The sequence below is a fragment of the Dipodomys merriami genome, unplaced genomic scaffold (genome assembly GCF_024711535.1).
Source record: "Dipodomys merriami isolate MVZ:Mamm:240054 unplaced genomic scaffold, mDipMer1.0.p SCAF_8, whole genome shotgun sequence".
NCBI classification, from domain to species: domain Eukaryota; kingdom Metazoa; phylum Chordata; class Mammalia; order Rodentia; family Heteromyidae; genus Dipodomys; species Dipodomys merriami.
In genome coordinates, this window is record NW_027206401.1 from 4,291,806 (window position 1) to 4,306,279 (window position 14,474).

At 42.7% G+C, this 14,474-nt stretch overlaps 1 protein-coding gene across 3 annotated transcripts in view; it reads left to right on the forward strand.

The window, feature by feature from the left end:
* The window catches only part of Prkn (parkin RBR E3 ubiquitin protein ligase), a 978,959-nt gene that overhangs the window by 387,335 nt on the left and 577,150 nt on the right, over nucleotides 1–14,474 (forward strand). For all 3 annotated transcript variants that reach the window (XR_011369410.1, XM_070010824.1, XM_070010825.1), the window contains exon 4: nucleotides 10,622–10,740. Coding sequence is in view for 2 of the 3 variants with exons in the window: in XM_070010824.1 (XP_069866925.1) it covers nucleotides 10,622–10,740 (119 nt within the window). In the remaining variant the exon portion in view is untranslated. The remainder of the gene's footprint in view (nucleotides 1–10,621; nucleotides 10,741–14,474) is intronic.

The following is a 14,474-nucleotide window of genomic DNA, read 5'->3' on the forward strand; positions in this document are numbered from 1 at the left end:
CAACATCAATTACATAGAATGAACGATAATTTCAACAGTTTAATACAATTAAAATGAGGCTTCTCATTTTCTTAATGATGAACAAACATGGCTGCTGCAGTGCAACCTTTCTTCCCTGCTGCAGCTAAATGAAGATTTATAGCCAGTTTATATTTAATCTTTTGACAACATTTATTTAGCACTGCGAAATAACAGAAGCTGAGAAACATTTAGCTTTAGAATCCTGACACTGCAAAAATAATTATCAAACTGCATGTCATTTTAATGGGCCTAGAAGAATATTCTTCATAATATTGTCACTGAGATTAAGTTATTTTAAGGTCAGTTTATTGTAATTTCATCTTTTGCAAGGTAAAAATCTTTCTCATTCCACACTGGTAGCTTCTAAACCTAGTCTCTTGATTCCTCCATGTAGTTAATGATTTATATTTATGGTCACTAAGAATAAAATAAAATATGAGCCTCACCCCCAAAAAGTATCTTAAGATCTGAAATGACAGGCAACTATATATATATATATATATATATATATATATATATATATATACATATACACAAAAATACATATATATATATATACACTCATATACATACAAACATACACACACATATATTAGGATAGAAAGGATTTAAGTACTCTGAGGGAAAAAAAACTAACATGTAATCCATTTTCATTTGGTGAAAGAATTAGATAAGATTTCCTGAAAGGCTGGGAAGGTGGCTCAGTGGTAGAGCACTTGCCTTGCATGCATGAGAGGCCCTGGATTCGATTCCTCAACACCACATATGCAGGGAAAAAAAAGCCGGAAGTGGCGCTGTGGCTCAAGCGGTAGAGTGCTAGCCTTGAGGTGAAGAGCTGAGGGACGGTGCCCAGGCCCAGAGTTCAGGCCCCACGACTGGACCCCTCCACCCCCCAAAAAAAAGATTTCCTGAAGATGTGGTACATCTGGATGCCAAAAGATGGGGGAATTAAGCCATGTAGAAAGAGAGAAATGAAATATCTTTAGATGTTATAGGCAGACATAAAGGAAAATGCAGACGGGTGAATATCATACTTAAAGAAGTTATTAGCTAGATCCGTAAACATCTTCTGTCCCTAAAAATAAAAATGTGTATGCAGCAGTTGTACTCATGAGACATGTTGAAAACAAACTATACAACTTGTGGGTGGGGTCAGGAGGGAAAAACTGGGAGAAGCTAAGGGAAGGGGCGACACTGCCCCAAAAGAAATGCACTTATAGCCTGACTTATGTAACTGTAACCCCTGTGTATATCACCTTATAACAGCAATAAAAAATAAAAATTAATAAATAAAAATGTATTAGTGTACAATTTATAAAAATAAAATCATGACTTGCAAGCAAATAAGAAATGAGCAAGGCTGGGAAGGTGGCTCAGTGGTGAGTATTGCCTTGCATGCATGAAGCCCGCCCTGGGTTGGATTCCTCAGCACCACATAAGCAGAAAAAGCCAGAAGTGGCGCTGTGTCTCAAGTGGTAGAGCACTAGCCTTGAGCTGAAGAACTAAAGGACAGCACCCAAGCCCAGAGTTCAGGCCCCATGACTGGCAAAAAAAGAGAGAAATGAACAATGCAAATATTTTATTCAATCTGCCAATTAATGAGGTATTAATCAGGTATTGTGACTGTTCCATAATGCAACAGAAAAATTAGGGCTGTCAATCAACAAAGAAATGTTCAACAGATATTTGGGGAAAATTGTCAAGTTTACAAATACTATCACCAAGCCTGGGAACTTAAATAAAAATAAAATAATATATACTTTCTCTTAGCTTTGTGCTGCTCAAATTCAGGTAGCCACCAACCACAGCTGGCAGTTCAAGTTAATCATATGTATCAAACACTAAAAATCGACTTTCTGGCTATCTAAGCCAACCTTTATGGCTCCATGCATATGTGGCCAGTGGCTGACATGTTAGCTGGCACAGAGAGAAAGGTCTTGATCTGCTAGAATACTTGCAAGTGTTGATGAGTCAGCTTCGCTTGAACACGGACAAACATAGTGGAATGTAAGACAAGTAAACTATGAAAGTGCTCAGTTTACTAAGCAATGGAGCTTGAGTCCTATTTGAGGAAAAGATGAAGAGACATGTAAGGAGAATGATATGATCAAATATTTACTCTAGGAAAATTAATCCAAAAGCAATTTGGAGAGTTAATAGTCCTGGAAAATCCGAAAATAATGCACTAGAAAATTACTTTAAGGAGGGACAGAGGAGAGAGACATTCCCAAGTCCTTCGGATGGTCTGGTTGATAGTCCGAGTGACCGGTAACGCAGGCTCTTTACTCCAGTCTTAATTGCTAATATTAATTTTCAGATAGCGTACTACACTTCACACAAAACAATATCTACTTTACAGAATGGCTAAGGAAAGATTAAAGAGGCTGCAGTGTTCAGGAGGAAGTGCTGGAGGAGGCTTGGGCAAGGCGCTGACACAGATATAGGAGAAATGTCCTGTTTGCAAAACACAGGCACGATCGAGTCAAGGTGCAGACTTGTCAAAGGCAAGCCCGGTGACAGGCCATTTCCGATGTCAGTTTGAAGTGAGTTCTATGTCACAGGCGAGGGAAATAGGGACCGAAGCAGAGGGCCCGTACTTGAGCAGTTTTCCTGGATGAGGTTCATCACAAAATGACCGGGTCGTGGGGTCAGTATGCCTGCCACATCTCATTCCTGCATGTGTTTCCTTTTATGGTCTCAGGTGAGGAGGTTGTATCTTGTGTGATTGATAAGTTCATGGTTCTGGGTTTCTAATATGATTTGATATATTTGCAGATATAATGGTTGATTGGTACCTAGAAATTGTTTTTCAGTTTGTGCATCTTGATGGCCTGTTAGATGGTAGTTGATTTCTTGAATAAGCAAGCTGAGTGGCCGTTGTGTTTGGGGACTTACACCCAAAATAGAGTAGCTTAGATCAAAGCTATCACTTGGTAAAAGGGAATGGGTCAAAGGTTGGGATAGCCTCAGAGCTGCTGCTCTGAGCATAGGGTGACTGGTAAGGCCCAGCTTAACTCTCACAATCATGAGGGTATGGAACACCAGGATACCCGTGGTACAATCGTCTCAGTGCTAAGAATGCAGTGCTAAGAAAGTGTGCCAGATTGGAAGTTACAGAACTGTTCTGTGTTGAATTGTTCTCACTTCTAAGCTTCTCTTCCCCCACTCGATGGGCCTTTGGGTGTCATCTGTACTCTGTGAGTTTCTCTGGACTTTCTCTGAAGACCTGATTTCCAGGGGACACAGACCTCTGTGACACCTGGGACCTGAAGCAAGCTCTACACAGAGACAATTCTGAGCATGAGCTTTTGTGATCTGAGGTTAAACATCACTACTCAGCACCCACAGTTCAAATGTGTTGTCCACTCTCCTAAGAATGGCATGCCTATGGCATCTGCCTTGCAAATACCTTCAGCCTGTTGATGAATCCGGCCTTGTTCTTGCCTGGCTTGTCTTGCTTGTGGGATGGTTGTTCTTAGCTTTGACTACAGTGTCACACGTGCAGTTTTCTCCACATTTGCTGTGATATTATTGATGCAAAGAACCCAGATAGGTCTCCAATGAGTACCGCCCTGCTTCTTTCCCACTGCTGTTTTCCTCCAGCCATATTCTTTAGGTAGATAAGGTGTAAATGCACTTCATAAACTAGATATTGCCTGAAAAACTATAATTTTGTTATCAGTATTTTACTGTTGATGTACAGAGGGCTTACAATTTTTTTTATCTCCATTCCTTCCTTACTAGTTGCTAATAGGTCAGTCTTTTTCTATTGTAACTGTCACTGAATTTAGCTTTCCTTTTGTAGACGTGATGGAGCGTGCGTCTGCTTTCAGCCGCCTCTCACAGGTGCTTCTTATCTTGATGGAGGCAGAGCTGGTCCCGATCAGGACCTGGGAGGAGGAGGGCCGTATCTGCTTAGCTGGGAAAGACTTCACTGTGCTTGGGCACCATGACCCTATTACGTATGCTTAGAGTTGTACTTCCTTCATTATACTATCTCCTAAATTCACAAAGTCATTTTTCCAACCAATGATGACATTATTATGCATTTCTAACCAATCACACTGTCACTCAGAAATATTTCTTCTCCTATTTAAAGTGGTCATAGAGTCTCAACACAGCAAAGGCTTTAAAACAGTCTTCAAGTCAGTTCATATTGTTCATTTTGTCTTGTCATTTCATATAGTTGAAACAAAATAGTGAAAGCATCAGATTCTGTGGAGGCTTATTTAGTGATAGTAGTAAAACTCAGAGTGATTCTCCTTAAAATATGTATACAGAGCTAATTACATTAGCTAATGCAGGTAAGACCAAATGAAGAATGTGGAATGTATAGGTTCACACCTACCTCACTCTCTTCCCTAATTAATGTCATTCTTCAGTGTTCATTCACTTACTAGGTTTTCTATCCTAACACCTGAAGCATTTAAAGTCAGGAGACTAAAATGACTTTCTACATGTCAGGGAAGGAATCAGTTTTGTAAAGGTAAATAAAAACGGCTGCTTCTCTGGTCATTGCATGGATTACTGCTCCTTGGTATTACATTCATTGAAAGGCCCTGCATTAACCTTAACAATGAACCGTAATTGTCCTCATTGGTAATTGCTGTAACTGCACATTTTTGCTGAATGCCAGCACCATAAAACATTAATAGAAATTTCCATGAAACCTTTAGTGCTGATCAAATGAAGGAAATGGAGATGGCAGGGCTGGAGCTGAGGCAGTTCTCATGACTGCTGCCCATGATCCATACGTTTCAGTTGGGGTTAAAGTGACACTTTTTTGAGCAATGGAATAAGTTCCCCTATAGAACTTGGTGAAATCTATGGACCCCGAATCTTAGTTTTTACAAACCCTTAGCCCAGGGCATCATGGGTGTGTTGTAATCAGAAAAGCTTTTATGCAGGTCTCCATATCATTCTTATACCCTGTTGCTGTTGCAGGGTTGAAATCCTTTCCTTCTGTTTCCTCAGTTAGGAAATGGTCACTCATTGGCTAAGAAGAGACCAAAATGTCGTCTGTCATTAAAATGGCATTTTGTAAGCTATTTCAAATCTCTTTCTGTACCACACAACAAAAACTATTTTTATTTGAGATTTTTAAGTATATTAGACAGCTTGGAAATTGTACTCACTGGATTGGATCCAAATAATTGCTTGCTACTTCCACCCCTTCATCTTCTACTACATGCATGCATCATTTGCGCTATGAGAAAAAAGAGATTCATGGAAGAAAGTGGTTCTAATATGGTTCTTAAATCTGTTCAAGGCTTTCCATCATGACTTATAAGCATTCCACACTATTGCTGAATGTTTTGTTATAAAGAATTTAGCTATGAAACAATGTTAAAAGACTTGTTTAAAAATTATACCTCAGCTATTTAAAGTACATTTAAGATTTAAACAATATGTAAGAACCACATTTACAAAAGTTGGGAAATGGTCACTGGCGGCATAAGTAAAGAATTCTTACTGTTCGGGGCACCAAATAGGAATAAACATGCATTGACACCTCGCTTTATCCAAACTTCATTAAGGGCTTCCGCTCTAGCTTTGTTATAAAAATCCTTACAACACTCTGTTAGATACTATCATCATCTTGATTTTGCAGATGAGAAAATAGACATGAAGCATGAATTGATTTGTCTCGTGTGTGTGTGTGTGTGTGTGTGTGTGTGTGTGTGTGTGTGTGTGTGGCACATATGCTCTCTGCTCTCAGAATCACCACATCTCCATCTTTAAGTAGGATGTATGCATCCTGGGTGATGAAGATTGCATCTTGAGGACATGACTGGCGCCTCCTGAGTGACACCCTGCCCCAAGCCCATTTTCAGGAAAAATAAGCAACTAAATGTGCTCTGTTTGTCTGTGAGCCTTGTTATTTATTTAAGCCTAATCTTCAAATTATGTTTCATTCTACAGTTTTGTCTTGGCATGGGAGTTTATTACTTTCAAAATGAATAATGAAAAAATAAATTGGCAACAACAACCACCCCCCAAAAATCAGGCAAAGGCATTAGATTTAATCAGCAGGTTTTCCCTCACCAGATGAAATTATTTTGCAGATGCATTAATTAAAATCCTTTGCAGAAAAAAAGAATTAAGTTCTAACTTTAAAAAGTAGACACCCCCTAGAGAATGCTAAGCATGTTTTAGGAGCAGGGGAAGGAAGGTTATGTAATGACAAATTCTTTATAATCTAGCATCACCTTGGTTACTCACAGGTATTACAATGGGGCTTGTTGCAACCGTGGAATGGCACGGCTGGATTTGATGGCTATTCTCTCTTATGGACAAGGACCTGAGTGAAAAGTATTTGTGCAATGATTGTCCTCCTTTAGAGTGACTCAGTGGTGGTAAACGGTTAGAAGTTAACTGGGAACATTTATTTATACCAAGTCCTCTACACACTTTTGGTATGTAATTTTTATATTTTATTCATCATGAATAATTTTGTGGTCTTGGGAATATTAATGCTATTGATTTCAAATGCGACATTCCAACATGTTGAAGGATATATTATATTAGTTTAATGAGTTTGACTGGTGGAGAGGTTTTGTAAATATTTGGTAATCATGAATTTTTTTATTTTGTGTTGTTATTTTACCCTTACGCTACCACTCCTCCTGCAATTTTCATAGCATTTAGACAGGGGGGATGCGGGGGAATTATTGATATAATGAATAGTTGTTGTTTACTAAGCTATTGGGAGTGACCCAAAGATAGTCATTGCCCAAGGTCAAAGCCTTCAGTGGAGTTCTGACCTTGACTGACTTTCTTAAAGTAGATTTTTGGTAAGATAACGAAGCTCTGTTTGACCTGAGATTAACACATTTTCCCCTTGTACACTGCATTGAGTTGAAAAAGATGTGATCTTTATTTATTTTTTTGAGGTTTTGCCACACAGAAGAGGTAGTTCAGGGGCTCCATGCTGAACGGATTTCATGTGCAACTAATTTAGACTAATTCTTATGCAATTTCAAACTAAAAACAATAAATAGTTTCAGTTCAATCTAAAGAATAGGGGCCTGTCTTCATAATATGTAAAGATCTGTTTGCTGAATTTCAGAAATGGTCCTGTTTCTAACTCATTTCATATTTTAGTGCACCTAGCACATGAGCCATATATATTGTAGAAAATATGGTCAAGGAGTGTATTTGGTCCTTGGCCAAGAACCACTATGCAGAAATGTAGTAACAAATGACAAGGGAAAAGATTCTCTGGGCCCTGAGTTGGCTCCTTCAGAACCCTGTTGTTTTTGGTAACTCAGGACATGAGTCTATCTGTCCCAGGTAGACTGGGAGGAGTTGACCAAGGCTGAGGTTCTTCCCTAGGCGAGTAACCACAGCAAGGTAAACTAGTCCAGAGCCTGTAGCCGATGGATGGAGCTATTGGTGCAGATAGCAGCACCATTCTTGGTTTCAAGAAACAAGGACATGGCTGTAGTCATATTTTGCTCCACATACTTTTCCTTAAAAATCATATTAAATGAAGTTAGCCAGACCCAAAGAAACCTAGGTCCCATGGTTTCCCTTATTTGCAATAATTAGTGTATGTCTAGGATAATCTTAGCAGATGAGCAGAATAGCTCAATAGCTACGTACATAGGACCACATAAAATGATGCTAAGTGAAAGAACTCCAAGACATGGACACAAGAGGTTTTTCTTTGTTGTTGTTGTTTTTAATGTAGTGTGGGATTTTTTGTTTCTTTTGTGTGTCCTTCCCCCTGCCGTATACCCCTGTTGTCATTGTATTTGATGTTGGTACCTGGTATCGTACATATGTTTATTTGAATTAGGGAAGGGAAGGGGAACAGCAGAATGGTGAGACAAAGGACACGGAGAACCAATCCAACAGCATATTCACAAGTCAGTACGTTGGAAACGATCTGTACCACTGGGGGGGGGGGGGAGGAGGAGAAAAAGGAGGGAAGGAGTAACAGGTTTGACAAGAAATCTACTTACTACCTTGTTGTGTAAGTGTCACCCCTCCGTACATCACCTTGACAATAAAAAAATACACCTAGTCTCCCAAGGTGTACCAGAAAAGAAGCCCTTCGGGGGTCAGGTGGAGCTGGGGTGTGCGGTGCTCGGGGCCCCGGGCGGGGCTGGTTTAGCCCGAACAGGCAAGTCTCTTGAAGCGCCCCAAGTTCTTCATTCTCGGCCCCGGGGTAATGAAGCAGCCTGTGTGGAACTCAGCCATGGCTGCCAGTCCGGCGAGTCCAGGGTGCGTGGGGTGTGTGCGGGGCCCGCGGGCACAGAATCGACCCCAAGCCGTAGGTGACGGTGGACACACTGGGTACACTTCCCAAGTCTTTCTCTAGGACAGCACTCATCAAGAGGTAAACAGAGATGCTTGGGCTGGGGAGCCAGGCGCCGTGGACCGCGGGAGCCAGGCGGGGTCCAGGCGGGTTCCAAGCGGGGTGGACGGCGGGGTCCAGGCGGGGTCCAGGCAGATCCAGGCGGGGTCCAAGCGGGGTGGACGGCCGGGTCCAGGCAGGAGTCCAGGCGGGGTGGACGGCGCGTCGTCCTGGGCCCTTCCTGGGCACTGCTCAAGGCCTCGTGGAGGTCGAAGGCCCCGGGGCCTTCCCAGACCGCGGGCCGGGGGGTGGGGGAGAGCGGGGCGGGCGGGGAGGAGATGCCAATCCCCAGCAGACTTGGCAGACCTGGCCTGGTTGGACCCCTGCGGCGTGGGAGCTGCTTCTGTACCATCCTAAAGAGTAACTGCCCCGCCTTCCCACGCGTGCCCCCGCCCCGCCTTCCCACCCCGCGTGTCCCCGCCCCGCCTTCCCACCCCGCGTGCCCCCGCCCCGCCTTCCCACCGCATGTGCCGCAGGCAGGCCGAGGCCCCTCGGAAAGCTCTGCCCCTCGTCTTCCCTGTTCTTCTTGGGGAGCCTTTGCAGCCGGGCACACACAGTTTGGAACTGGCCCGGCCGCACTACCGACAAAGTTGTTAGAGCCGGTCAGAGCCGCCGCCGGTCCCACCACCCGCGAACCCGTCTCCACCTTCGAACCCGTCTCCACCTTCGGGACACAGGCGCTAGGTGTGTATAAACCGTCAGAGCAGGTCCTGTGTGCTGACCTGGCTGGCCCCTCGCAGGCCGTATTTGCCACGAAGAGGTGTCAAGAAAGCAGCAATTAACCCTGACAGAAACCTACACTTCTATCCTCTCTCCCCTTCCACACCGAGGGCCAGGTTTTCATCTCTGCAGAGTAACACTTATAAAATACATTGCGAATCCTTACGTTATAAAACTTGGCATCTTTATTGGGTTTTAAATTTCACAAAGTTTGTCATCATGACATTAATAAAGGCGGTTAACGCACGACAGTCTAAATGTCCTTAAACATTCTTTCCACTAGTGAAACAAATTCAACCACATAAGACTAAAACCTTTTGTTGTTTTTCTCACTGTATGTGCACTGGTTTTAGTAGGCCAGATAGTATTTGGGAGGCTGAAAATATTCACCCACAATAAGAAATTAAAATTAAAACAAATTTTTATGTCATGACATGCAATCTTGCTCCCTCCTCCACAACAACAGTAAGATTGAAATAAATAGCCATGAAGCAATTTTAGAAACTTAGAAAGTCAATTGTTTCACTGCAAATGTTTCAGAATAAGATTGTTTATTTTTCAGTCTTGAGAATGCTGGATTGTTGATACTTGTTAGAAACGATCAGAGAGGTTTAATTATGAAATTGGGCAAGGTTCCTCTTTTACTATTAAAAATATAGTATTTGAAGGCTATTTGTTCTGGAAAATTGAATGCAACGTAAAGCAGCCTCTGCGTGGCTGCTGGTTCTGGTAAGCCCTTCAGGACACAGGGCCCTTATTTTATTTTCTGTGTGACTGTATTTTGGCATGCCCCCCTTGGAAACCCAGCAAATGGTGATCATCTCATTCATATCATGAGAAACGGGCTGGTTTGTCTGTGCAGAGAAGATTTTAAGAGCAAAATATTTAGTCTTCACAACTGTGTACAGAAGCATGAAACAGAATTTAGGAGCAGTGGTCTCCGAATTTCTCAGCCTCCAAATTTCCTGTCCTTTTTGCACACCTCACCAGCACAGGGTGCACTGAAGTCCATTGTGTGCCAAGCACTTGCCTAGCACTCTCTCCTCTCTCTCTCTCTCCTTCCCTCCCTCCCCCCTCTCTCTCTTGGGTTGTGCTGACTCTGCTGAGTATTTAGCAAGGCTGTTGCCAATAACAGAAAGACTTGCACCCTTTTTAATTAAAAAATATTTTTATTATCTTTAAGTAATTGCACAAAGGAGCTTCAATTCAACATGTCAGTTTACCAGCTCACTGCGTCCTGATGACTGCAGTGTCCCCTTCCATCATCCCTCCCATCCCCTCATTTTTCCTAGTTCAGTTTTTAAATACATAAGGTGAATATTATGACTGCATCTGCCCACTCTTTTCAGCGCAAAAATGACTTTTCTAAATTGAAATGATGGTGTCTTCACTGTATTATTCATTCCACTGATGTAAAAGGTTCCTGAGGAGTTTATTTTAAATTTGTTTGTAAGGAGTTTCCTCTCTCCGTTTGGATCCAGTACTAATCGGCTACCTTCTCTGTGGTTTTCCTACCAGGTAAAACGACCTACAAGAGTTTTTATGTTTATTGCAAAGACCCCTGTCGAAGAGTGCAGCCAGGAAAGCTGCGGGTGCGGTGCGGGGCCTGCAGACAGACCACGCTCACCTTGGCCCAGGTAAGAGCGCAGCACCGCCCGCGGGCAACAGAGGGGTGCCCGGGAGCCGCCCTGCGGGACTGGAGCATCTCACCACCGCTGAGCAGAAGACACGCTCCCCCGCGGTCCTGACTCACTGTGCCTAGCTCTTTTTAATTCAGACTTGCTTTTGAGTTCTAGATCTTTCTCTATTCTGACAAAGCACGGTCTGCAGGGGCATTCCCCCTTGCTTTGATCTAGGCCTACTGGACGGAAGCAACAGGACTGCTTTCATAAGAAACCCAGGGTGGGGAGTGGCGGAGCAGGGCAGCTGCGTGCGGATGGGCTCTCAGGGTCCGGGCCTCTCCCGGGTGGATGGGTGTGCGGGAGGATGCCGGAAGTCCACTACCATTCCATGAAAACGCGGTGCGTCCAAAGCCACCCGCCCAGGGCCGCGCTTACAGTGTTAAATGGTTGGGGAGAGTCAGAAGGTGAATAGAATTGTAGGATTCTGAGTTCCAGCACCCGCCCTCCCATTTCGAGGTACCTGTTTCCTGGTACCTATTTTGTTAGGCTTTAACGTTTTTGTTTTTGTTTTTTAAGAATTACACTATTTGTGCTCTCCATATAGTCTGTGCTACTTCAGTTCATTCTTTCGTAGCCACTCACTTATCAGCCAGTGTTTACTTGTAGACTGAAAGCACATTCTAGCTACCACAACTGAGGCAAAGCATGCAACCTGTGTTTCCTCTGGGTCTGGCCTGTTTTGCTGAATGTAACTTTTTAATCAAGAGAAATCCTAAATCTGGAATTTTATGTGAAATGTTGTAGCTAAAAATAGTCTCTGTGAGAGAAACAGAAAAATGAAAAAGCAGAAAAACTTGCAGCATCCGTCTAGGTAAATAGTAAATAATAAGCAGAGTATTGTAGGTATCAAATGGTACTAGGAGTTAGGTATGCAGCAGCGGTAAGAGTGTACGTTGGAGAGACAGCATCATAGGAGACTGCACACATGCCTCACTTTCTCACCCCCAAAAGGGGAAAAGAGAGGCACACAAGTCTGAAAGTTATGAGAACCTTCAAAGAGGCTAGATTCACTAACTATAAGAGGAAAAGAGAACAACTCACCGATCTTTATGTTGTGGTGTGGGTGCTTTTCAATGAGTTGGATGATCTGGCGCATAGCTTCTTGTCGGGAAGGAAGAATCAGGGCTGGGTTGCAGTAGGTGTTGTCCAGGTATAGTGTATGGATCTGCTTCCCTGAAGCCAGAGCTGGCTCCTTCAACATGGATGGTGTATACTGAAAATCACCTGGGTGAGGGGTAGAGGGTAAAGACAAAAGGAAAACATCTATCAATGTCTACCGACAGCTGGGCGTCTGCTTAGAGGGTCTCTGGGAAAACATGGGCAGCACAGCTTCTCTGTGGGAGCAAGACTTTCCATCCTTACATTCCCCGCCAGGTCTTGACGATCAATGTACTTATATAGGATCATAGAATTTTTCTTAGATTAGCTCAGACAAGGGTTTTGGAATGTTAGCCACATCGTAGCTAGTGGAGTTAGACTCTTTATTACCTTCTCTACGTGAGTACAGAAAGAGAAGTTGAAGCATGTCTGTCTCCAGCCCATTCACCCGGGGCTGCCGCTGTTACCATGGAGAACATTGCTCTGAGCCGAAGCCCTGGCTCTGTGCTCCACTGGACCAGCATTGCTGCGGACGCTGGTCTCATCCATCCATCCATCCAGGCTCTGGGCACCGCTCCATCTCCAGTGGCCTCCCCCATGAGCACCTGCGGACTTGTCACCCCCCCAGAACTGGGAACCTTCGCTTTTTGAGTTGAGGCTTCTGTTCCCCTTAGTCGATTTACTGCTCTGCATGTCATGATCCCTTTCTTACCTCCTTTCTTCTAGAGCTGTCTGGGCTCTCCTTGGACTCTCTGCAAAATGCCATCTACATCGGTGTTCATGCCTTCATTTCCTTTCCCACACCGGGCGCCATCTATGCCCGACGCCCTTTCCCATTTACCTGTTTATATTTCAGGAATTTGAAATCCTTATGTGGTCAGATAGCTTGTCGTTTGGGGTCATTTTTTCTTCAACACTTCACAGTGTCTTCTCCACCAGCAAATTATGGTGAATGAACTGCATCTGTTTTTGAACTTCCATACATTAGTTCACTAAATTCATACCATTTAGAAATTCTATCTGGCATTTTATAATCATATTAATTATAGCAATGATGGTGTATATGCTCCAATTTATTGATTTTTCTTATACTTATATCTTGTATTTGTGTATATGTCTAATTTTTGTAAGAGACATACAGAGTAGATAGTGTTCTCCAATATTTTAAGCACAAAACTCCAGTGAGATTCAATAAGGTGCTCAAAGCATACAGTTAACAAACATTGGAGCCTGGAGTGAAAAAAAAATTTCTCTACAGTTTTTCCAAAGCCATAGCATTTTCTAGAATTTATTACTCACTATAAAACCTAGGTAATTAATGTCCTACTATCTAACCATTTTCCTCATGCTCAAAATACCTCTGAGAAAGCCAGGTACTGGTGGCTCATGCCTATAATCCTTGCTACTCAGGAGGCTGAGATCTGAGGATGATTGTTTGAAGCCATCAGACCCTTATCTCCAACAATCTACTCAGCAAAAGCCAGAAGTGGCCTAATGGCTCAAATGGTAGATCCATAGCCTTGAGCACAAAGAGGCTTAGGGATGCCCCCATTCCTGAGTTCAAGCCTCAGAAATGGCAAAAACAAAACAAAACAAAAAACTGAAAATACTAGTAGAAAGGAAAATGGAATGGAATAAAGAGGATTTCAAGATAATTTTCTGAATCTGTATTTTAGTATAATTACTAGATACAGCATAACTAGCACATGCCAGAAGAGATCAGACATTTCTGTTTGCTCATGCAATGACTGTTCAAAGATCAAAAGCTATATGCAGAGAGTACCCTGCAGAACAGCTGGCCGGCCCCACTGCTGCACAGCTGCAAGTCTAGGTTTGGCAATGATGGAAGAAGTTTCAATTTCCAGTTCTTTATAAAGATTGATAACTTACATAATTTTCTCTGATAATGAATGTAAAAAGAACATCGGATCTTGTGTGGGTGCATAGTTACAGTGGAGAGCTCTGTGGTTTATTCGAATAGCCAACAGAGATTTTTATACAGAAAAAAAAAAGTTGGAAACTACCTAGCAAGCTGAATAATTTTTTAATGCAATATTGTTTTTCTACTACCTGGAGAATTGTCGTGAAGAAGTTCTGCATCTCATGAGTCTTTATAGTCATTTCCTATATGTTATATTGTTGGGAGTTTTTCATAATGCAGCAATTCTCCAAATCTACTTAAATTTTATACTTAACAATAACGAGCTGTTTCTCACATATAATACTCTAGTTTACATCACATTGCCTGTGATACTTGAACTAAATTGACAAGGAAGGTAGACATATGCAGCTTCTGTTCTTGTGGTGTAGGTTTCCAAATCTGGGAGCGTAAGGGGTTACCTGACTTTGAGGGTGAGTTGAAGATTATCATGCACCAGAGAAGTGTTCTGACTAGCCCAAGTCTTGAGAAATTTGAATGCTCACTGGAAAATAGCTCAGGTTGCTTATTGTAGGAAACAAAAGGATGGGCATTCAAGTGTCAGCCACCTGTTGAAAGGTGGCGCCACTGAGACCCTTATGGACACTAGTCCAGGTGAGCAAGAGGACAGCTGCTCTCTTCATGGCCCCATGCTGCTGAGGGAGCTGTTTGT